The sequence below is a fragment of the Myotis daubentonii genome, chromosome 1 (assembly GCF_963259705.1).
Source record: "Myotis daubentonii chromosome 1, mMyoDau2.1, whole genome shotgun sequence".
Lineage (NCBI taxonomy): Eukaryota > Metazoa > Chordata > Mammalia > Chiroptera > Vespertilionidae > Myotis > Myotis daubentonii.
The window spans coordinates 137,531,583-137,555,407 of NC_081840.1; the positions used below are offsets into that span (position 1 = coordinate 137,531,583).

Sequence of the window (23,825 nt, forward strand, 5' to 3'; positions counted from 1 at the left end):
AGTTGTGGGCTCAATCCCCAGTGTGGGGCATGCATGAGGCAGCCGATCAATGATTCTCTCTCATCATTGATGTTTCTATCTCTCTCTTCCTCTCCCTTCCTCTCTGAAATCAATAAAAATATATTTAAAACAATAAAAATAACAAAATAAAATGACATTCCAATGAAGGAGAAATAGTCTCAATACCCAACATGGTGTCCAATTATATTCTATAAAAATGCATCTTAATTCTTTATTGTTCTATGAAGTTGTCATTTCTGTTCATAAAGTAATCATTATGAGAGTTTTGTATAAGATAGCTGAGGTCCATAGCTGCTAAAAAATCCAAGCAATTTACAGCTTGAAACATCTGAAGTGTAATGAGAATATCACTTTTAACATATAAGCTATTCATAGAGAACAATATGCCATATGGCAAAAGGATATTACCCAAGAGGCCTGCTGTTGCTTTTGTGAAAATGACAGATGGTTCTGTTTATCACAGGATTAACTTCATCAGAAAAACTTTACACCCACCCATTGAAAAATGTGATTACAGAAATTCACAGAAATCATACTCTTGGCAGCCACATCAGTTCTAGAAAAGTTTGTACTTGTACTTACTTGTTAAAAAGGTGATTGTCCACCTTTATCTTTGAATAGGCTTTGAAGTCATCTGGCATCAACATAACAGGGATTTGAACATGGCTCAGTTCATTGATCTAGAAAAACATAAAATAAATGCCACAGGTTACTACTATCTTGGTGGGAAGTGCGTGGAACTTTCAGCTCACCCACTGGATGGGAGGTGGGTCCTGCAGCAGATTAAGCATGGTAACAACTCCTGAACATCAAGAGCTGAGGAGCTCCCTGGTTGGGGAAGGCATTCACGTGCCAGAAGGCTGGCGCAGCCCAGTGCCGGGGGACAGAAGCGCCTGCACTCTGGACCCTTCTGGGCTTGCCCCTGCACCGCTTCATCTGGGTTCTTTATAATGTGCTTCATGATAAACTGGTAAATGTAAGTAAATGTTCTCCACGAGCTGCTCTAGCAAAATGAACCTGAGGAGACAGTCTTGGGAACATCCAATTTATAGCCGGTCGGTAAGGAGCACGAGTGACAACCTGCACTTGCAATTGGCCTCTGAAAAGGGAGCAGTCTATGGGACGAGCCCTGAACCCGGGGGATCTGACGCTGTCTCCAGGTAGACAGCATCAGGATTAAGTTCATTGCTTCCTGGTGTTAGAAAAATTACATACAGAAGATAGACAGAGCTCTGGCCATTGTGGTTCAGTTGGTTGGAGCGTGTCCTGTACACCCCAAGGTCACAGGTTCATCCGGTCAGGGCACATACCCAGGTTGCAGGTTCAATGTCTGGTAGTGAGCGTGCAGGAGACAACCGGTCAATGTATCTCTCTCACATCGATGTTTCTCTCTCTCTCTCCCCTTTGTCTTCCCCCCTTTCTAAAATATATATAAAAAAGGATACATAGTGTATGTGTATCCATCAAAACTATCTTTCAAAAAAAATAAAAGCAAAATAAAGCCCTTTCTCTACAAACAAAAACTGACAAGTTACCTACAACAGAATGTAAAGAAACTAGTAAGATTTAGAAAGATATTATTTAGAGTCTAAGGATATATACTTCAGAAAAAAAGTGTGTGGAAGATCTGAGATACAAAAAGAATAGTAAGCAAATAAATAAGGTAAATACGTGGATAAATATAAGTAAACATTGCCTATATGAAGCAGTAATGCTTAATTCACTGGGTTACAAAGGACAGATATAAGCACTGGAAAGCAATGCGTGGAAGCAGGAAGCGGGTGGTTGGAGTTGCAGTGCTCCTGTATTGTTCAGGAGGAGAGTTAAGATGTTAACTTTAGACTAAGAATGAAGCTGGTGGGAATGCAGGCTGGTGCAGCCACTGTGGAGAACAGTATGGAGTTTCCTCAAAAAACTAATAATGGAACTCCCATTTGACCCAGTGATCCCACTTCTAGGAATATATCCCAAGAAGCCAGAAACACCAATCAGAAAGGATATATGCACCCCTATATTCATAGCAGCACAATTCACCATAGCTAAGATTTGGAAACTGCCTAAGTGCCCATCAGCAGATGAGTGGATTAAAAAACTGTGGTACATCTACACAACAGAATACTATGCTGCGGTAAAAAAGAAGGAATTCTTGCCATTTGCAACAGCATGGATGGAACTGGAGAGCATTATGCTAAGTGAAATAAGCCAGTCAGAGAAAGATAAATATCATATGACCTCACTCATTTATGGAATATAATGATCAACATAAACTGTTGATGAACAAAAAGAGATCCAGAGACAGAAAAGCATCGATCAGACCATCAAACCTCAGAGGGAAGGTAGGGGAGGGTGGGAGTAAGGGGGAGAAATCAACCAAAGGACTTGTATGCATGCATATAAGCCTAACCAATGGACACAGACACCAGGGGGGTGAGGACATGAGTTGGAGGTGGCAGGGGCAAAGAGGGGATAGGACACATATGTAGTACCTTAATCAATAAAGAAAAAATTTTTTTAAAAAAGAATGAAGGTAAAATTCTAAACATTAAAAGAATAGAAACAGAGTATATAACCTCTACACTAGTGGAAAAAAAACAAACAGTAAGAATACAAATAAAATTCATTTTAAAAAAAGAACACAAGAAGAAAAAATAAGTGCTGTAAAAGTAGGACAAATGAAAGAAACAAATCTGGATCTGTACAGAATCACAATAGGCAAAAGTAGGCTAGAAGTTAAAATAAAGATGGTTAAAATGAAGTAAAAACAACTATAAACTACATGCAAGGGACAGAACTAAAACATAAGAACTCAAAAGATTAAAAGTTAAGGAAGAAAAAATACATATTAAATAGTACTAAAACTATTGAAAGCTAGTTTACCTTTACTGATATTAAACTAATAACTTTAAGATAAAAGCATTGCTAAGAATAAAGAAGGTCTGTACATAATGATAAAATGTTCAATTAGCCAAAAAGATAAGATTCATATTTTATAAGTACCTAATTAGCCTGAAAGTATAGAGCAAAAACTGTTTAGACCTCTGGGAGAATGGACAATCCATCGTTAAAGGGAAAGATTTGAATATGCTTTGATAGTTCAAACAGACAACAAATTTAAATTGAACATTATTCATTCAGTATTTGCTACACACCTATTACTGCCAAGTGTTCAAGTTGCTTTGAATAGGTTGTTGAACAAAACACATTAACGTGCCTGTCCTCCTAGAACTTATATTGTAGTGGGGAGAGTAAAAAAATAAAACAATAAACTTAGTAAATTACAATGTGGGCAGTAAATGATCTACTATGTTAGAAAGCTATGAAAAAAAGAGCAGGATAAAAGAGCTAGAACATGGCCATCAGTACATGGGTGGGGATCACTGATACATTAAAAATAGGGTAGGTTAGGGTGGGCCAAGGTTTGAAAGAGACAAGGGAGTCAGCATTCCAGTGCAAAGGCCCTGGGGCAGGGATGTGCCTCGTATGCTTGGGAAGAGGGGACCAGCCTGGCTGTAGCAGATTACATGTGGAATAGGAGGAACTGAGATCAGAGAAGTAAAGGGAAGCTGGGCCTATAGGACTCTGGAGATCACTGAAAGGACTCTGGCTTTTACTCTACGCAGATGCAGGGTTCTGGGTGGTAGAGTGATGATATCACTTAACCAACTTAGGGTTTCAGAAGATTACTGGGTGGGAGAAGGGTTTGGGGTGGGGGAAGCACAAGTGCAGAAGTAGCAAGACCAGTTATGAGTAACCATAACAATAGCCTATTTGACTAGGGTGACCACATATTTTGAAAGCAGAGCCAGCCTGATTTCCTGTGGTCCTGAATGTGTGTGTGAGAAAGACAGGAGCCAAGTCCTGCTCAGAGGCTTTGGCCTGAGCAATCAGGAGGGAGCTGCCATCAACCCAGACGGGGGACTTCTCAGGCTTCATTTTTATGCTTTTGATTTTTAAATCATGTTAAAGAATTACCTGTTCTGAAAATTAAGTACTTTAATAATTTTTTTAAACTATGACGAAAAGAAAAAACATATGTGCAAGCCACCGCATTTTCTAAAAGAAATATGTTCATATTTTAATAAATATTACAGTAATCGTTTAATTAATAGAACACATATACTAATTAGTATATAATTATGTTCTACTAGGCTCTGCACAAATACTCAAACCTTATGATCAAACCACCCTCACTTCCTGATCCACTCTGACTTTCCCATTTTTACACATCTGCTGAGAATCCAACTTCCCAAAGATACCACATCACTGGAAGAAAAGCAGCACAATTTAAATTGAAATTGTGAACTCCCTCCAGCTAGTGGTTTGCATCTGTCCTACAGATATTGTGTATGCCCATGTTGCCCTTGAAATTTTAAAATATCCCGTGGACGCCTCAGAATTTGCAGCAATGCCCTAGGGCACTTCCCACAGTTTGGGAAGCACAGATATAAATAGCAGCAGATGCTTAAAACAGCAAATGATATGATCTAATTATGGAATAAAATGATCAGAATAATACCTTAAAATTCATTGTATTAGATTATAACCTATAGCCACTTTAAAATGACCCAAACAACCTTAATTACAACCACCAGTTAATCCTTACCTCATAAACACCGATCCATATCACCTTTTCATGCAAGTGGTTTTCTTGGGATAACTCTGTACCAGCTGCATTTGTATAAGGCCAACTCACAATTCTCCTATCAAATTAATGGGATAACTTAACTAGACACCACATTTAGCTTGTTCTGTATTAATTAAAATTTCCTTCATTTTGTGGTGAGTAAAAATGTCTGAAAGTGCCACTTAACAAAACTCTAGACTAATTTAAAATCACATAATCTCTCCTATTTTGTTGACTCAAGTATCTTACAATATTAAATAACTAGAGGGCCAGTGCACGAAATCTGTACACTCAGGTGTGTGGGGGGAAACCCTCAGCCCAGCCTGCGACCTCTCACAGTCCAGAAGCCCTTGGGGGATGTCTGACTGATGCTGTAAGCCAGCAGCCGGACATCCTTGGCGCTGCCACAGAGGCAGGAGAGGCTCCCATGACTACTGCTGAACTTGCCAGCCACGAGCCCGGCTTCTGGCTGAGCAGCACTCCTGTGGGAGCACACTGACCACCAGGGGCCAGCTCCTATGTTGAGCGTCTGCCCCTGGTGGTCAGTGCGTGTCACAGCGACTAGTTGTTCTGCCATTCGGTCGATTTGCATATTAGTCTTTTATTATTATAGGATTATCAGAGTATATTTGTAAAGAAAATTAAATTTACATCTTTATATTAGCACTGGAATATCAAAGTTTTAAAAAAAGAGAGAATCAGAACTAAAGGCCAAGTCTTGTGACAATAAGAACAATCAGAATGAAGCTGATGCCAATCAATTTTTCAATATTTTGTGGGAATAAAAGTGTAAACAAAAACGATGGAAGTTTACAGGATGGCCAGGAAAATTAAGGAGTAATCAATTTCATATTGCTTTCACTAAATGATACAGAAAAAAAGTTGGAGAGAACATAAATGATTTCTTCTACCACATCTATGCTTCAAGTGATTACTGAGAAAGCAAAACCCAATTTGGAAGTAGAAAAAGAAATACTTTTTGCTTGATAGTTCCTGCTCTGAAAAATGTTTTGTGGAAAAAATTATGAAAAGCTTTCAGCCAAGATGGAATGTGTAATTTGAGCATTTCCCATATCGATTCCTTTCATGAGTATAATGTGTAAGCATCCACTCTGGGTTGGGCAGGGCCCACACACCAGTGCTCATCCCCATGGTGCTTTCGCTCAGGAAGGGCACATGCATTAACTGAAGAATTGCACAAAGGTAACACTTCAACAATGACAAGCGTCCGGAAACAGGACTTCAGGCTATGAGCAAGCATGACAGGCGTGGACCAGGGGGGTGATAACCGAAGGAGGGGCTGGCTGGACTGGAGCAGAGGACAGGTGGAGAGGGATGCCAAGAAGTAGGGTTGCAGTGACAAAAGAGGGCACAGTTAACTGGAGAAATGACAGGTTAATGTGGTAGGAGTGCAGACATCGAGAGGGCACGTGATGGGATGGGGCTGGACAGCACGCCTAGGAGGACTGTAAGAGGACGGTAGCCTGGCAAAGGGCGGAGGCAGCCGAGATGGGGAAAGTAGATCCCAGTGATACTGAGGTGGTAAAACACAGGCTGAGTGACAGCAAAGACGGTGATGCCATTTAGAGACAGAGTATTTTAAAAAGAGTTCAATTTTGAACTTGTTAAATTTGATGTGCTCCTGAGACATGGTAAGTGTTGATGTCAAGGAGGCAGGTGGACACATGGATCTGATGTTCTCAGGGGGAGCCTGGCCCAGAGATAAAAATATACGCCTCTGTGTCTGAGCCATTGTTCTTCCTCAGGAGTGAATGAGATAATCCCGAGAGTGGACAGAATGAGAGGACAGGAAGCTGTCTTGAACATCAATGGTTAACAGCTCGGAGAAGAGGATGATCCTGCAAAGGAGAACCGGAAGAACTGAGGTGGCAGTCGCCTCATGGACATGAAGGAGAGAGTAAGTCAAGAACAAGATGGGATGAACAGTGTTGAATGCTTCTTAGAAGTCAATGGGAAGAGGACTGGAAATGTCTGCTGGACTGAACAACATGGAGTCTTTGGTGACCTTGGTGTGCAGGGTGTAATGGAGCAGAGCAATGGAACCAGCCTGGAGTCAGTTGGTGAGAAGATGCGGACACAGAATCTGGCTAGTTTTTAAGAAGTCTGGACGTGAAGGAGAGGGGAGAGATGACGAAGATGAGGGATGGAGGAAGGGCCCTTCCTGAGAAGGTGGGAGGGGAGGGGATCCAAGCATACATGAAAGAAATGGCTCTGGGAGGCAAGTTCTCTATCAACAAGAGAGAACAGGACAGGAGTTGTATACAAGGGGCAGAACCTGGCTGAGGGGTGACAGTAGTTCCCAGCCACTGGCTCCAATTTTCTCTGGGAAGTAGGAGCCGTGGCCATGTGTTGGGAGTGGGAGGCAGGCTAGGGGGTTCAGTGGCTTAGCGAGAACACAGAGAAAGTGACCACAGAATGTGGGAGAACAAGTTGGAAGAAATAGGGCTGGGCTTTGGGACAGACTGAGTGGTCAGTTTGTAGGAAGCCAATGGAACTCATGGAATGGCATTCCAACAGGGTCGGCCTCAGGGTGCAGGTGCAGGTGCAGAGGTGAGGGTGGCTGGTCAGGTATGAGGTCTTTGCTGGTTGAATGTGCCAGAAAGAGGACACACAATGTGCCATAAAGAGCAATGGAATGAATTCCAGGATAACCAGTTAGAAATGGAAAGTCAATATAAAGCACTATCCCTGACTACCGAGAGTTTTCCCTTGATGGGGCAGCGCGTACACAGGGAGATACAGAGCAGCAGAGAAGTGCTGGCGCCCAGACGGTAAGTGCCGCAGGAGCCCAGCAAGGAACCACTGCCGCCGGGCCGGGCCAGGGCTCTGCGAGGCTGCTGTGACCTTTGACAGATGAAGAGATGTGACCCGTGTTTCATAAAAACGTTTGGAAAATGCACACATTCAGTTATTTCTGCAAGTCCCACAGTCACAAATCAGAGTGTCCCAGAAAGTAGAGAATGTTAGGCCCTCCTTACTAGAGGAGAAAAGAGATAAGAATCAAAGATTATTACACTTACACATTGGTTTATGGAGAATCATAAAATGATGCAATTAAGAGACTCTTAGAGATTCTACTGTCTACTCTCTCATTTTGCAGATTACAATGCATCCTGGTGTATCATCCTGTTGTCAAGCAGTAGCTTGGCACTAAATTATACTAGTATCAGCTACTTCATGGGCATTTTACCTTTCTTCTGGATTGTCTTTCATTCACGATTGCTTCACATTTCCTTTGGGTTTCTCCTTTCCCCCCAGAATTCTCCCCCCAAAACTCTGGTCAGGTGAATAGCTAGACTTAATGACCTATGAAAGAATACTTCACCAACTAGAGGATTTACCACTTAAAAAGAGCTTTTATTTAGTAAACAATATTTTCAATAGTGTACCCCTGAGTCCCTATATATTTTTCTATAAATAAGTTTTATTTTTTGTATTCAAGACTAACCAGTCATTCAACAGTTTTAGCAAAATGCTTTAATTATAGCACTGCCCAGTAACTGAAAGGCCATTTAACTTCCTGGGTAACTCTCTCCTGTAGCCTACTACTTAGACATCGCACACGCTGAAATCCTTGTCTGTAGTTCACATTCATTAGTGATACAGGCAATAACAATGACCTATAATCTTGAATACAGTTGAGTTAATCCTATTTGTTAATTTCTATATTCCACATAGAGCTATGGGTTGTGAACTTTCAAATTTCAGGGCAAATTTCTTGGGTTTCAAAGTCTTCAGTTTAAGAAAATTTTAATTTATTAGTCTGTCTACCTAGCACAATCATTCTATGTGGCCCACCTCAAAACTGGCAGCTAAACTAATAATGCTTTATCATCATATTAACAAAGCATTTACACTTTTATTTCCTTATAGATGCTTACATAGACAATACATATATAATTATATTTATATATGCTATATAATATTCATAAGAAAAAATAATTTGTGTTAACCATTACTATTTTGAGGGGGAAAATAAAACATACTCACCCCATAGAAATAAAGCCTGTATTATGAAATGCAACTAGTTTTTAATTTACGAAGGTGAAAATGCTTTTGGAGATTATTAAACTTTTATTAGGTTAGTTAATAAACTAAAAGCACTAGGTTCTATTATTAAGGCCACATTTAAGCTTCGTTCAGGTGACAAATATTTAATAAACTCTCACAACAGAAGTGCGATACCACTTTATACTGAAGTACGAGTTGTCAAACCACTTTGGCAAATATTTTTTCATTTTCTATTTGTACTGACAGTTGTATTCACAGTCCTAGAGAGCTCGTGACCATAAAAGTACATTTTAAATACCCCCATGCAGAGAGGCTGTGGGCTGGGTCTCTAGTGCCCTGGGAAGGGTCTCTCATTTCTGTCATATGGCACTAGTCACCCCCAAAACAGACAGGTGTGAACCAGCTGTGCCTTTCTGCTTCGTCACTGGGTGTTAATGTGGGAGCACAGGGGCCCACATAAGACATAAAAAAAGAAGCTTTGTTGTCAACATCAACAGACCCAACGGCCAAGGGGGGCTGGGAGGGTGACTGGAAGGTTTATTGTAAATTGCCCAAATGTTCCTGGTTGTATTCTAATTCAAGAGTTGGGGGGAAAGGGAAAGGGGGAGAGTGTAGGTGGAGGGGAAAATATTAGTTGACCCCACTCACATTAATACTTGCCACTAGTCTTACTGCAATACTTGGTGAGCACCTGCTAAGCACACGCTGAACACTTTGGACACAGTATCTGATCGGATCTTTATAAGCAAACGGGAGTAGGGACTATCATCCCCATTTTCCAGATAAGGAAACTAAGGCTTGGTGAGATTAGGTGAACTAATCCAGGCTAAGTCTTCCTCTGTCAGGCAACTCACTTGAGTTTCCTTAAATATAAAATTCAGGGGGCGGGACTGGCTGACCAAAGATCATTTGGAGCTGCTGAAAGCCTGTGAGGTAAGAAGCACAGCAACTTCATAAGACATACACCTGAAATATAAGGACCCGTTGCATTTAAAAACCTCTACAGGATTCCTAGTTTAAAAGAGGAAAAATTAACTATATGCTTAGGATAAATGATTAAAAACATGTTTAACTGAATATGCACCATGACCTACTGCCATTATCTCAGCGGTGAAGACCTTATCACTGGGAAGTTGTCACTTCTCTGACATTCCTTGTCATTTCAAAACAGGGAAAATAAATATTCCCCAAAGGTCCATTAAATCTTAATGAATCGCAAACAGAATGCTTGAAGGATAAAAAGTCAATTTCCAGACAATTATTTATTAAAGCAAATTGTCTGAGTTTTCCTTTATGAAAATTATGATTCACACACAGCACAGTAAAATTTATGTGGACTTTTCCTTTTAAAATGTTAAATGGCCCAACTCAGAAAATGTGTCTTGGTTTCTCTCTTCAGCAAAACATTCAAATTCCTATCCCACTCAAGTTATGTCCAACACTGTAAAACGTAGGTGGTGTGTGTGTGTGTGTGCATGTGTGTGTGTGTGTGTGTGTATGTTCTCTCCAGATCTGCTGATTGGAATGAGTGTCATTCCCGCAGATGTAACACTGAATTCACACTGGCAAGAAAACAAAGTTTGCAATTAAGCTGCAAAAAAGGGTATAATAAATAGCTACTGGACAAGGAATAAATAAGTGAGAGCCAGCTGGTAATGGTTCTGAAATTAAGACATACAGAGGTATACCCACAAAGCCATTTCACACTGAGATATTTAAAAAATAAATTCACTAATGTATATAATTTTAAGTCAAGAATATGTTCATAAATTGTGAGACATTATCAATGGTGCTTGATTAATTCAGATATATTCACCCTAAATACCACAGTTCCCAGACTAACAACACATAATTAGTAACTGGTTTTCATTCAGCCAAGCATACACAAAAAGGAGCAAAAAAAAAAATGCTTAAAAAAAAAACACAGGGAAAAAGAAAACTCTCAAATGTAGTAGTCAGAGACAGTTAATCTAATTAAAATAGACAACTCCCTACAAATCATGGCATACTGAGAAGAAATAGGAGGCATCCAGCAGGGTGTGCTGCTGGGTAGAAAGGCTGAATGAGAGCGGGCGGAGGAACTGGTTTCCTGGCAGCTGGTCCCTCTGAGGTGGGGGCAGAACAGGAGATGTCAAGAGTGGGAATTATCTTAAAAGGCCCACTTACCCCTCCTCAATATCTCAAGCAGCAGGTTGAAGAGGGCTTATTTTATCTCCCAAACAGCATTCCTACCACTTAAATATGAGTGTACATTTTAAAACACAATTCAATAATAAAAAAAAAAAGTAGGAGGATTATGGAGTTATAAATCCAGGCAAAATTAACACAAAGAATTCAAGACCTTTGGAGGGGAAGGGGTATTGTAATGCATAACTCGACATGTCTACTATTTGGGGCACTACTTTAACTTTAATTAATTTCTTAGGGAAATCAAATAATAAATGCCATATCAAATTCCCCAGACTTTACAAGTTTTTCAATCACTTCTGGCTTCCATGAAAGGATCCTGACTTTAAGCGATAAAAAAAAAAGTGATATAAATTCACCATTAATGTTAAAGATATCTTTTCCCCCCTCCATATCCCTTCATCATATCAGCATCTGAAAATAGCACTTATTAGAATCATCCTAAAAAGCAAAATTCCCTTGTGGATTCCATGGTTGATAAGCATAGAAGGATTCCTCCCACCAAACCGTTTACTTTGAACATTTCTGCTCGAGTTCGTTGGATTTAGGAAGTGAATGAGTAGAAAGCTAAAAGTACTACTAGACCTGAGAGTTGAGGGCATTCCAGAGCTACTGAGACGTATCAGCTGGAAGCCCTGGCACCCTCTGTCCCTGAGGCACAAACAGCAGGGGCCATCTGAATGTGAATTAAACTTTCCCTGATTCTCCCCAGAGGTATACAATGACCTCAGGTGCACTTCTAAGAAAATATTTTCCATGGTGTGACTGAGACAAGTCAAGATTGTACATGTCCTTCCCCAGGGTTCTCTCCAGATTCATGTACACTATTTCAAGAGGGGGTGGGGAGTGGGAGCAGGGAAACAGACATAATAATTTTAAGAAACTTTAACAAATTAGTTAGACTGCCGGTGTACACAGAATTGTCCAAATTGGGTGCAATACCTATAACCACCCCTTCCAAATGCCTGGGAGCAGACTTCTACAAAATTCTTGCAATACCATTGTTTGTAAAATGGGGATAGCACCGCTGATTTATATACCAAAGTTCATACTTTATGTGGCTATAGTAACCACAATGTCCTTAGAACAAAGAATATCATAAAGGCAACATTTTCTCTTTTTTCTACTAATTTCCTTAGCAAATTTAAAGCAGTGGGGAAGATTATCTAAAATTTTTAATCTGATTTCTACCATGTATTTGGTAACTATTTGCAATTTCTTATTCTATATATATTTTTTAAATTAGCTTGATCATAAGCTCTCATTTAGAAATGTATAGTAGTGTGCCAAATATAGGTTGAAATAAATTTTAAAAATTCAAGTCTCACTCACTATGACTCAAGCGTGTGCAGCCTGCACTTGGAATGGTGTGGCTCTCATTACAACTTACTAGTAGACTGCTAATTGAGTAGCAATTTAGAAGTTCTGAGGTTTCAGAGGGGCAGGCAGAGCAAATTAGAGTCAATTATAGAGGTAGGAGAAACAGGCAGCTGAAAATGTTTGTGAAATGTATTTTTATTTGTCTTTAGGCAGGAGGCTCAATTTTCTACAGCTGCTCCAACACAATTCATTTTCTAAGACCATTTTTAAAAGAGTTAATGTCTTTGCATTTGCAGATAAGACAAAATCAAAGATGCAAGTTTATTTTAATTAAAGCCTTCTTTTGAAATGTGAGCTACCTTCAAATGCCTAGAAAAACAATGCTTTATTTCAGTGAGGCAAATAAAACTGTTCTGATAGCAAAGCAGAGCTGTGAATCAATCCGGCACAGAGGCCTGTCATGCCAGCATCTACGAAACTAAAAAGCCCGAATTATTACACTTAAGGGGATTTTTCTGTTGAACAAGGATCATTAAGTCAATCTTTTGATTAATGGCTACTTGACTAAAATTAAAATGTCATCAGAAATATTTAAACTCTTGCTAAGAATCTCTAATTTATGAGACACACACACCCTACCATAGACCATCTGTCAACGTGGTATCTGCACGCTCAATCAGACTTCTGGTGGGTGTTCCTTACTGGCTGGCCCTCTGCCAACCTCATCCGAAAGAATGAAGTCATGTTAACATTTTACCTTTCATGAACCAAAGCATCTGATATTAAACTTGAAATGCGGCCAACAATTTACAGGCTCTAACAGAGGTAATACAGGCTTTTAAAAATTCAAGAAAAATTTTGCCAATGAAAACAAGATCTTACAATGTGAGTATGGTCCACGCAGAAGGCCGCCAGGCTTGGAGTCAGGAGACAAACGTGGTCCTGCCACTTCATCACCTGCATCACCTTGAACACATTGCTCAGCTCTCTTGATCTTGCTTCTTCGAATGAGTTCGAGAAGACAAGAGATTGCAAGTGATGTACTGTTTGGCCCAGACAGTGATTTAGAAAATGCTTGAATTAATTACCAAATTTTTTCAGCCTTGAGAAAATTTACATACAGATTGGGATTTCTGGCTTCTTTGAAAAGCAGGACGATTTGGCATCTAGCCTGGAACCACTCATCTGGTGCTGAGCAGCAGCGGGAATACACCCTCTAGTTGGGCACAGGTCCCACCACTCCTAGAACCTTTGGCCTGGATGACTTGCCTCATCCCAGGGTTTCAGCCACCACCGGGCTCCAGGGCCTGGCACATGGGAGGCGGTCTCACAGATACCAATGAATTGCAAAACAATTTTCCACAGAGTTCTCTACATTTTAGAATAAATAAATGACCTCGTGAAGTGCTTTGTTTAAATGGGTGTAGGGCTTGCACAAAAATAGGGTAAGAAGTCACAGCTCCCCAATATTATAATCAAGGACACTGCATGATCTTGGTCCTTTGTTGACATCAACATATAGACATGGGAGGGATGCTGAACTGCATGGTATGCCTGCAGCTGCCTGTAACCAGGTCTTCAGCCTGTCTCCAGAAGGGCACTGAGGCTGGCACACAGGAAAGTCAAGAGAAGAGAGACAAGAGCCATGGTGGAGATGACATCATTTGAGCCTCTAAACCCACTGGATCCTGAGGCCAGCCTATCCCTGCCATCCTTCCCAGATACACAAACCAATAAACCCTTTAAGCCAGCGGTTCTCAACCTGTGGGTCGCGACCCCTTTGGGGGTCGAACGACCCTTTCACAGGGGTCACCTAAGACCATCGGAAAACACATATATGATTACATATTGTTTTGTGATTAATCACTATGCTTTAAATTGGGGGTCACCACAACATGAAGAACTGTATTAAAGGGTCGCGGCATTAGGCAGGTTGAGAACCACTGCTTTAAGCTAATGGAAGTTAGGTTTCTGAGACTTGCAATGGAAGATATCCAAATATAACACTCAACTACTTAGTGGAGGTTGAATGAATACGAACTTTATTCACCTACAGGGAGGGGGGACAGGAATGCTAACAATGACACACACTCCAAGAAACGGATCTTGAGAGTTTCAAATGAGCATAGTTTACTTTTTATATTCAGATATCTACCATGCCAAAGGAGTTTAAGACTTCCTGATGTCTTTCTGTACATTCATCCAGTGACAAGGACACCCTAAAAGTACAGTGCCCCAAGTGGACTATGAAAGAGAAGCTCCCAGAAGGCACTGAAGGTGTCAGGCTGATAGCAATTCTCGCACACCCTCTGGCTCCGGAGAAGACGAGGTGGAGCTGGCATGTAAAGCAGCTGTCTCACTGACACACCCAGACGGGGACCACATCTGCTGAAAAGTCAGGGAGGGACAGCCATGCGTTTAGAAGCCTAATCATTCACACATGGTCGACAAAACCTACAACATGATGGAGAAGGGAATGGGCACGTATAGTTCAGCATTTAAAAAAATAAAACAGGTTTCTTCAGCAAACGTCAAAGTTGAGACCTATGTTAGGATTCCAGAATGGAAGCACTGAATTCCTGCTGTGGTTAGGGTTGGACTTTTGTTTTTCTTTCCAGGAACAGGGCAGAGGGGCAGCTTGTTTAACTGCAGAAGAGAGAACAATAAGAGGAACGTTACCGCTATGCAGCCTATGCAGTTTTCCTGGTACCTGTTTTAGGTGGTGAGTGGGCCACGCATTTTTATCTCCTTCCCTTCCAGAAACTCTGCTAAAATGACAGTAAAGGGAGACAGAGATGGAAGAAGGCAACATGGCAAAGAAAATTGGTGAGCAGACAACAGAAGAGACATTTCAAAGAATTTTTAAAAGATAAAAAATAGATTGTTAACGGATGTGAGGTGAGAAAGCTGCCACCTAAATGCCTGTGGCCACTTTGCTCTCACGGATGCAGAACAAGCACCTGGAGTTCAGGAAGCCGAAAGCATGTGGCCTATCGCCAACCACTGCACCCGCGGCAGGCAGGGAACTGACTCTTCATAGGGCTGAACCCAAAGGCTCCGAGCTGGGAACAGCAGGCACAGAGCAGGGCTGGGCTGGGCCACGGGAGGGGCGGACGTCTCTGCTCTCACCGCGGGACCTCGGCACCTGCCCTCTGCTCCGCTGCAGGCTCTCCTGTGGCTACTTCCTGAGGGGACACAGGCAGATTCCTCTCGGGAGAAAAGGCCCTAGAAACACTCCACAGTGGGCAACACTAGAGAAGCTGTCCGCTCCCCAGCCACCCTCACGTAGAAGCCCACTGGGTCAACGAGCATCACCTCTCTGCGTCCCCGGAACTTACAAACTGCGTTAAATGGAATGGATGGTAATGAGCGGCTGGGCACGTGAGGGAAGCCCCTAATACAAAGGAGAAGAACTGAAACAAATCTATTGGGGGTTTTTTCTGTGATATTTCATATCACACAATACTAAGCTACCAAATTCAATACTTCACCAAGTACTAAAAATCCTTGAGACATAGTAAGGTCAATATTGACTACTACTTTAACCAGAAGCTGTGTATTATTTAACTAAGAGGAGGAATAAAAGGAGAAACAAAAAGGAGTAGGAGAGCTATAGCATCGCCTGTCACTGCAGGAAATGTACAGGTCATACCAACAATGGACATTCACAACAGTGTAAGCATATTACCTAGAAATATAGGGTAAACACCAGGCAAAATGACTATATTTGTGTGCTAACATGGAAAGTTCTCCAAGAAATAGTATAAAGTGTTAAATATGCTCCCATTTATGTTTTAGAGAAAAATTGTACCTTCATATATTTGTGTATGAAAGTTGCATAGAGTATGTAAAAGCTGGAGGACTAGGTTTGCCAGTCTGGGGTGGGTGTGAAGTTCCTCACGTTATTTCCGTAATAATAATAGAGAGAAAAATTAAAGCATTCATGAAGCAATGAACTCGGGAGACATCCCATAACTCTAAAGCAATGGTCCCCAACATGGGTACATGCTCTCCAGCAAGGAGATAGGAGAATTTCTATTTCTATTTAGTTTATATGTAAGAACGTTAACCATTGCACAATTTATTATACAGCTTCACATACAGCCGCATCAGTCCATATGTCAAAGCCATGAGCTAGGTATTGTAAGGGAGGTAACCTGAAGAAACTGCAGGAATTCCACAACCTGGAGGGGTTGGCAGTTAACCAACCATGGACAAACACCATGCCTTTGTCCATGTCCAGTGTATCGCAATGGATTGCAGCTTACATGTGCCCAACTGAGTGGATTTACAGAACATACCATCTGGTTTTAACATCTGGTCTTAATTAACCCTCACAAAACAGACACGTGTTTCAAAGGATGCCTGAAAGAAACCACTGAATGAAGCTAATGCTAAAAACACAAGCACGTTAACAAGAATACGGCCGAGCTAACAGAGAGCCAGGATCCTGGTGTGTTCTCTCCACTGACCATATTATGAGGTTAAAGCATTGATGATTTAATAAAAAAATGACAAGAACAGTTCAAAAACAACTGAAGTTATTGAGATTATTTGAAATGTGGGCTCCTGTCCATATTGGTTAACTGATATAAATGCATTTCCCTACGTGTGTGCTGTGCCTTGAGATATTGGTAGATGACAGTATGGAGCTATCAAAGTGGGCCAGTCACTTAAAAACTAAGCACTCCCCTGGCTGGTGTGGCTCAGTGGTTGAGTATCGACCCAGGAAACAAGAAGTCATGGGTTTGATTCCAGACCAGGGCATATGGCCGGGTTGCATGCTCGATCCCCAGTAGGGGGCATGCAGGAGGCAGCCAATCAATGATGTTTCTCTCAACAATGCTTCTATCTCTCCTCCTTCCTCTCTCTCTCTCTCTCTCTCTCTCTAAAATAAATAAAAACATATAAACAAAACAAAACAGAACTTTTAAGCACTCAACTGGAACACAAACATCTATAACTTTTTCAATGATGTTTTAACATCACATAATACTAAACTACAAAACTTAACACACTATGAAATTTTACTAATTGAATGAATAGTGTACAGAAACATCTTTCCAGGTTCCTTTAAAAGCAAAAGACTAAAAATCACATACCACTCATTATTCCTACCAAGGCAAAAATGCCAAACGTATATGAAAACCATTATGGCACCAAATTCAACAAATTCCTTTGTCAGCAAATACTACTGGCAGATACATAAAAAATACTGTTCAATATTTGAGGACTCAAGGTTTAGAAGACACTGCACAGCCTCTGAAATTTGCTTTATAGTTACATCTAAGTGACAACATTTTTCCCCTGGGTGGGAGTTGTGCAGAAAAGGGGAAGGGAATTAAATACAAACTTCCATTTACAAAATAAGTAATGTACAGCATAGACTATAAATAAGTCAATAATATCCTAACTATGTACAGTGGTTATTAGACTTATGTGGTGATGTATTTATAAGGTAGGCAAATGTTGAATCACTATGTTGAAACTAATATAATATTGTATGCTGTCTGTCTGATGCTGTTGTAATAACCTGGTTATTATCTAACAGGAAAGGAGGAAAGGGAAGACCAGACAGATACTTGCCCAGTAAGGTCTGAGTCACCTGGAAAGGTGCTTGCTCGTCAATCACACGTAAAAGTGAGTCAGTGGCCAGAATAGGTGTGGGCCCTGCAAGCATGTGAAATCTGATATATAAACTTCCAAGCAAAGGAGCCACGCTCTCTCGGCTCCAGGGCCCAGGCTCCCATGCCCTCTGTGACAGGGGCACGCTCCCCTGCACCCACGTGGCTCACGGCCTTAGGGGCCCCACACAGGGACTAAAGGACTTTAATCAGCCTGGATGCTGAACTACACCCGGCTGCAACATGGAAGGGAAGCTCTGGACACTGGCCGTGCTGTGGGCTGAACCCACAGCTGCCCCCTTTCCAGGTCTGGCTTAAGAGGCAGGGGACTTTGGAACCCGAGGAATGTAACTTCATGCCAATACAGCCCATCCTCCGCGGGGGCTTCTGAAAATTCTTATTTCAGTGGCATCCCAACTCGTGTCCGGAAATCTGGCCCACTAATTCCTCCTGCAACATGTCAACTACAATGAAAAATAATTAAAAAAAACAACACACCAAAACAAAAGAACTGCCGTTTCTACTCTGTATGGTTGAGAGGAAAGCAGAGTGGGCAATATAATGAACATAAAGTGATGAACAAAAACAGATCCAGAGACAGAGAAGCATCGATCAGACCGTCAAACCTCAGAGGGAAAGGAGGGGAGGGTGGGGGTAAGAGGGAGAGATCAACCAAAGGACTTGTATGCATGCATATAAGCCTAACCAATGGACACAGACACCAGGGGGGTGATGGCATGAGTGGGGGAGTGGGCAATGGGGGATAAGGACAATGTAATACCTTAATCAATAAAGAAAAAAATTTATATAAAAAAAGTAGTGAAATTTGAAAGATGAGTCATGCGTGTTCCCGTTGCAAAAGGACAGTGCTCCAAATCTGTGACCCTCTGCCGGGCTCAGAGGTGCCTGCCAGGAGTGTGCTCTTCCGCAGCAAGGCAATGAACACGCTAAGTTTCCCTTCAAAGTAAAGGGACGACTCAGCATCAACTAAGAAAGTAACTGCTTTTCAAGAGAAACTAAAGCTTTGAAAAGAGAGAATTCTAAAAACAGATGTTTGGACATGCTTCCACTATTTTGTGATCTTGTGGCCAAAAACAATGTAACCGCGTCACCTATGAAAAGGCAAAAACTTGGAAACAGAATATTCTAGCTTATTAGAAATCTTGCAGAGTTTTAAGCCTATCTTTAATGGGCTTTGAACCCATTTGTTCATGCCCTATAAACAATAATGCCTTCCAATAACTTCAGTTGTTTTCAGGAAAAATGAAATATAACAGTTGGAAGTCAACTAGAAGCTTTGTCAAGTGAACTAAAACTCTCAGGATGGGCTGAGACAAGGAAGGAGCAAGATAGTTGGCCAGTGATACAGTTCTTCCATTTGTATTTATAGATCTTTGTGTGTGTTTTCCAGCAACAAAAGCTTTTAAAAGCAAGAATCAAAATATACAGAACCTTCGATGTAGGCTTAAAAAAATCAACATTAAAATAAAATTTTCATTAAAAATCTCCACAAATTAATTATACTGTTTTCACTAAAAAATGATTATTATAATGAGGGTAAAAGATTTTTATAGTGTTAAAATTATTTAAAATATTTAGTCTTAAAATTTTTAGTTGTTGGGATGCTGTAAGATGTACATAACATTAATTTTGCACATGAATATAATATATAAATAAGTACGCGTTTGCAAGCTTAGATTTCACACACATGGTATGTGATAAAAAATATTTGGAGTCTATTGTTCTATGGGGGGTGGGGGGTTCAGAGTACAGGACATTCAGCTGTGCGTTTGGGGGAATAAACAGCCCCGGGTATTTTTGGCAGAACCCTCTGCATGCTCTGAGAGTAAACCACCGCTGAGATAGAAACTCAGTCCTCTTTACATCCACGCTGGCCAGGGGAAGGCTCCTAGGCAGCATTCACATAGCCATCGGCACATCTCATTGCAAAACAGTCCCCAAAACTTCCATATGTACTAGCTGCTTTTCCCCTCATGATGATGATTTCAGATTATTCTCATTGAATAGACGAGAAATAAAGTGAAATAACTCAGAAGAGAGGGGAACTGGCCTCCTTTGGATCATGGGAAGGAAAAGGTACAGTTAGATTCCTCTATGGTCAGCCCTATACTGGTGTCAACCTCAGTACACATTTCTGACACTGGACCCTCAAGTCCTGGACATGGTGCCCCACGGAAAGAGATGACATTACAGCCAACGCTGTGGTCCTGTACCTCCCGAGGAAGCCGTGGTCCAGCGGAGTCCCCTCTGTGGGTTTGTGGGATGATGCCCCTGGTAATCACAGGTAAAGCATGCCAGGAATTTGCAAAAACTTTGAAAGTTTGGCATATAAATTTATATCAAATGATTGCAAGGGATTAACAGCACTTTTGGTATCTAAATATTTAAACTGCCTTCTTGTAAGTTAGTTTCTACTCACCCTCAATTCTAAAAATACATTCTGTTCAAAACTTCAGAATAACTTGCTTCCGAGCTCAGAGCTTCTCTATCCGATACGCTGAATTAGTCATGTTTTTCTGGGGACTTAGATTCTTTAGCCTAAAAGACTATTTCAAACATGTGTAAGTGCATTTTTCTAAGTGAAACCCAACAGGCAACTTAAGTTTTGTCTAAAAAAGAAATAATTGTTGAGCAAACAATAGTCTAAAGCTATTTTATTCAGAACAAGAGGAGATTGTTTCTCAGACATACCAGGCTACATTTCTTGCATAATTTTCTTATGTCCAGAAAATGTTCTCGAAAGTTGAGGATAAGCTCAATTTAGATTTCAGTTTAGGTCTTCCATCAGATTGAAATGCAGAAAATCACTTTTTCGTATAGATCTGAATTTACTTTATATTTTAATGTAAAGCACAGTGATGTGGTTTCAAAAAATAATCATTAGCTCAGCTAATATTTTTTTCATGGTTGAAAACAGGATGTTTTTATCCCTTTCCTTTGATGCATATATACCCACAAATGTGTTCAAGTGTTTTACAAATAATAAAAACAACGAGCACTTTTTGAAAACTTGGTCATTAAAAAAGTAAACTGTCATCATTGCATGATTCATGACTTTTCAAAACTGAATTATGTATCTTCTATCCACAAATACTCCTAATTCAAAAAAATGGCAAAAGAACAAAAATTCTACCATTTTCATTATTTCAGGAAGAAGCACTTGCAAACCACATGAGTTTTGTATAAATAATTCTCTCCTTTTCCCACCTCCTCCCACCACATTCTAGGTATTTATTCTACCAACTATAAAAATAGATACACCCAGCTGGGGTGAGCATTGACCCCTGCACCAAGAGGTCAGCAGTTGGATTCCTGGTCAGGGAGCATGCCTGGGTTGTGTGCAGCAGGCAGCCAATTGATGATGTTTCTCTCTCATTGATCTTTCTCTCTCTCTCTCTCTCTCTCTCTCTCTCTCCCTTCCTCTCTCTCTAAAATAAATAAAAGCATATTAAAAAATAGATAAGCAAAAACCCCCAGAGAATTAAATAACAAAGAACCTTATTTCCTAATTAGATCAACTGACATTAATTTCTCATTTTCCATATGCTGTGATCATGAATTAAGGATCCACACACCAGATTTAATCTACGCAGTTCTCATTGGATTTTAAATCTGGAAACTTCTAGAAGGTTGGACAGGGAACTATACTCTTAGCTTTTATAAAAGACTCAATTTTTTTCTTTCATTCTTATATTTCAATTATCTTTCTTCTGAATCATTTGTGGCTAACAGTTTTCCTTAAAATAAAGAGCAGACTGGAGGTGAGTATATGACCTACTCCCACCCCAGCACTACAAATATCATATGCCCAGGCACATAGGACTACTCTAAAATTGTCTCTCCAAAGTCAGATCTGAGGTATTATGATAACAGATCTTAAATAGTACATAATTTCTTTAAAATTTTTCACAAATGTCTTTTTTTATTCAGGAGTCAATTTTGCATTCAGACGTATTTTCCTTTTTGATCTTATAGTTCAGAGTCTTAAGTTTGCTTGCCTTTGGAAAATATGGTTTAAAGAACCTAACAAAGCTTATCAGTCATACTCAGTTAGATATGTGATTTAGATAACTCCAAATTCATGTTTTGTAAACTCTGAATAAGTTAATTCCTGCTAACTTATTTATTTTTTTTGCCTCTAAATCTATTTACAGTAAAATCAAGGGATTGCTGTATGGAATTCCATGGGAATCATGCTTTTATTATTTTAATCCTAACAGAGGAAAATCAAAATTTTCTTGTTTCAATGTATTGAAGAGAAACAACCAAAAAGGAGGCACTTTTGCTAAGTCCCACATTACCAAACCAAGACTTAAGAGCTAACCTAACTGCAGTTCCATGCTTTCCTGGGAATGTAGTCTTAAGTGGTCAGTCTGGAATTTTCTGGACAGCACCAATGAGGTCATCTGCCACATAGGCCTTCCATCCCCAAAAAGAAGATGGAGTCATCTGCTCTCTCCTTGCCCCGCCTCCTCTGCCTTCCATTTTACAGCTCCTTGGAGCTCCTTTCTCCTTGCTAGATGGGGTGCTGCCTTCTTCATGAAACTATAAAGCCAATTAGATCTTTAAAATTTGCTCAGTTGAATTTTTGTTATTTAACAATTGTTAATTGTGAATTTTTCTTATGCTGTTTTTCTCCTTTGTCACATGTTATCACATACATCTCAGGAAATGCCAGAGAACTAGAATTTATCTTTGTCCTTCAGCAGTGGGAAAGGACCCTTTGGTCATGCCAAGTCACTGCTGCTTGATGCAAATGTCCCCTGACGACAAGCAGGATCCACTCAGACCTTTGAGAGTGAAGAAAGAACTTTGCCCTGGCTGGTTCCTCAGTGGTTAGGGCATCAGCCCTGGGGCTTGAAGGGCCACAGGTTTGATCCTGATCAAGGGCACGTACCTCAGTTGCGGGTTCGATCCCTGGCCTTGGAAGGAGGCAACCAGTTGATGTTTCTCTCTCTCTCTCAATCCCCTTCCTCCGTCCCTTCCTCTCTCTCTAAAAATCAGTGGAAAAAATATCCTTGGGTGAGGTTTTAAAAAAAAAAAGAAAGAAAGAAAGAAAGAATGAGAGCTTTACCAATGCTCACTGGTTCCAACTCAAAATAGAAACAAAACTCTTTGTATAGAACATAAACAGGAAAGCAGTCAAAAGCTACTGCATCGCCTTTTCCTGCACATCAGCATGAGACATCTAAGAAATATTTGAAATAAACCTGCGTTTATTAAACCAAAATCTAATAAGTAAAGAAAGATAAGTCACTTAAATCCTTGCTGTGATATATGGCATATTATGATTTCACTGCTGCTATTTAACCACACAAGGGCTTTGTCTATGTGCAAAGTCTTTCATTGTTGAATTTAAGAATCCCCATGATACTCAGTGATAGCAATGATTTGAGGACCCTACTGATTCCTTATGTAAAGACAGGAGAATAAGAAATATAAGCATTTGCCTAATGGCAGGATAACAGAAAATTTCTCATATGAGAGAAAAGTTGGCCAGTAGTCCTCGTTTTTTTTTTTTTTTTCCTACTAGATTATAAGCACTTTATGGAAATGGGAACTAGCTTTTACTCATCTTTGTACATTCCTGCCCACCCTAGGGACCAACTGCAAGATACAGTTGTTAAACAAATTTTATTTTTATTTTTTAATACCCATCTGAAGAGATGCTTAGAGAGAAGAGGGAAAGGGGGAGAGAGAGAGAGAGACATCAATGTGAGAGGGAAACATCAATCAGTTGCCTCATACATGCCCCAACCAAAGATCAAACCCCAAACCCAAGTATGTGCCCTGACTGGGAATTGAACTGGCAACCTTTCAGTGCACAGGATGACACTCAACCAACTGAGCCACTCCAGCTGGGCTGCTGAAGAAATTTTAAATTAAATCCTTCATGTGTACACTTTAAAAGTGACTTTACTATTACATCTAACAAAGGCAAATCCTGATACTTTTATCTATCTCTCCAAAAACCAAAAGCTACAATGCCAAGTATT

General features: G+C 40.4%; 1 protein-coding gene across 2 annotated transcripts in view; it reads right to left on the minus strand.

The window, feature by feature from the left end:
• Positions 1 to 23,825, minus strand: part of PIP4K2A (phosphatidylinositol-5-phosphate 4-kinase type 2 alpha) — a 181,149-nt gene that overhangs the window by 82,826 nt on the left and 74,498 nt on the right. For both annotated transcript variants that reach the window (XM_059660823.1, XM_059660824.1), the window contains exon 2: positions 604 to 701. In XM_059660823.1, the coding sequence (XP_059516806.1) occupies positions 604 to 701 (98 nt within the window). The remainder of the gene's footprint in view (positions 1 to 603; positions 702 to 23,825) is intronic.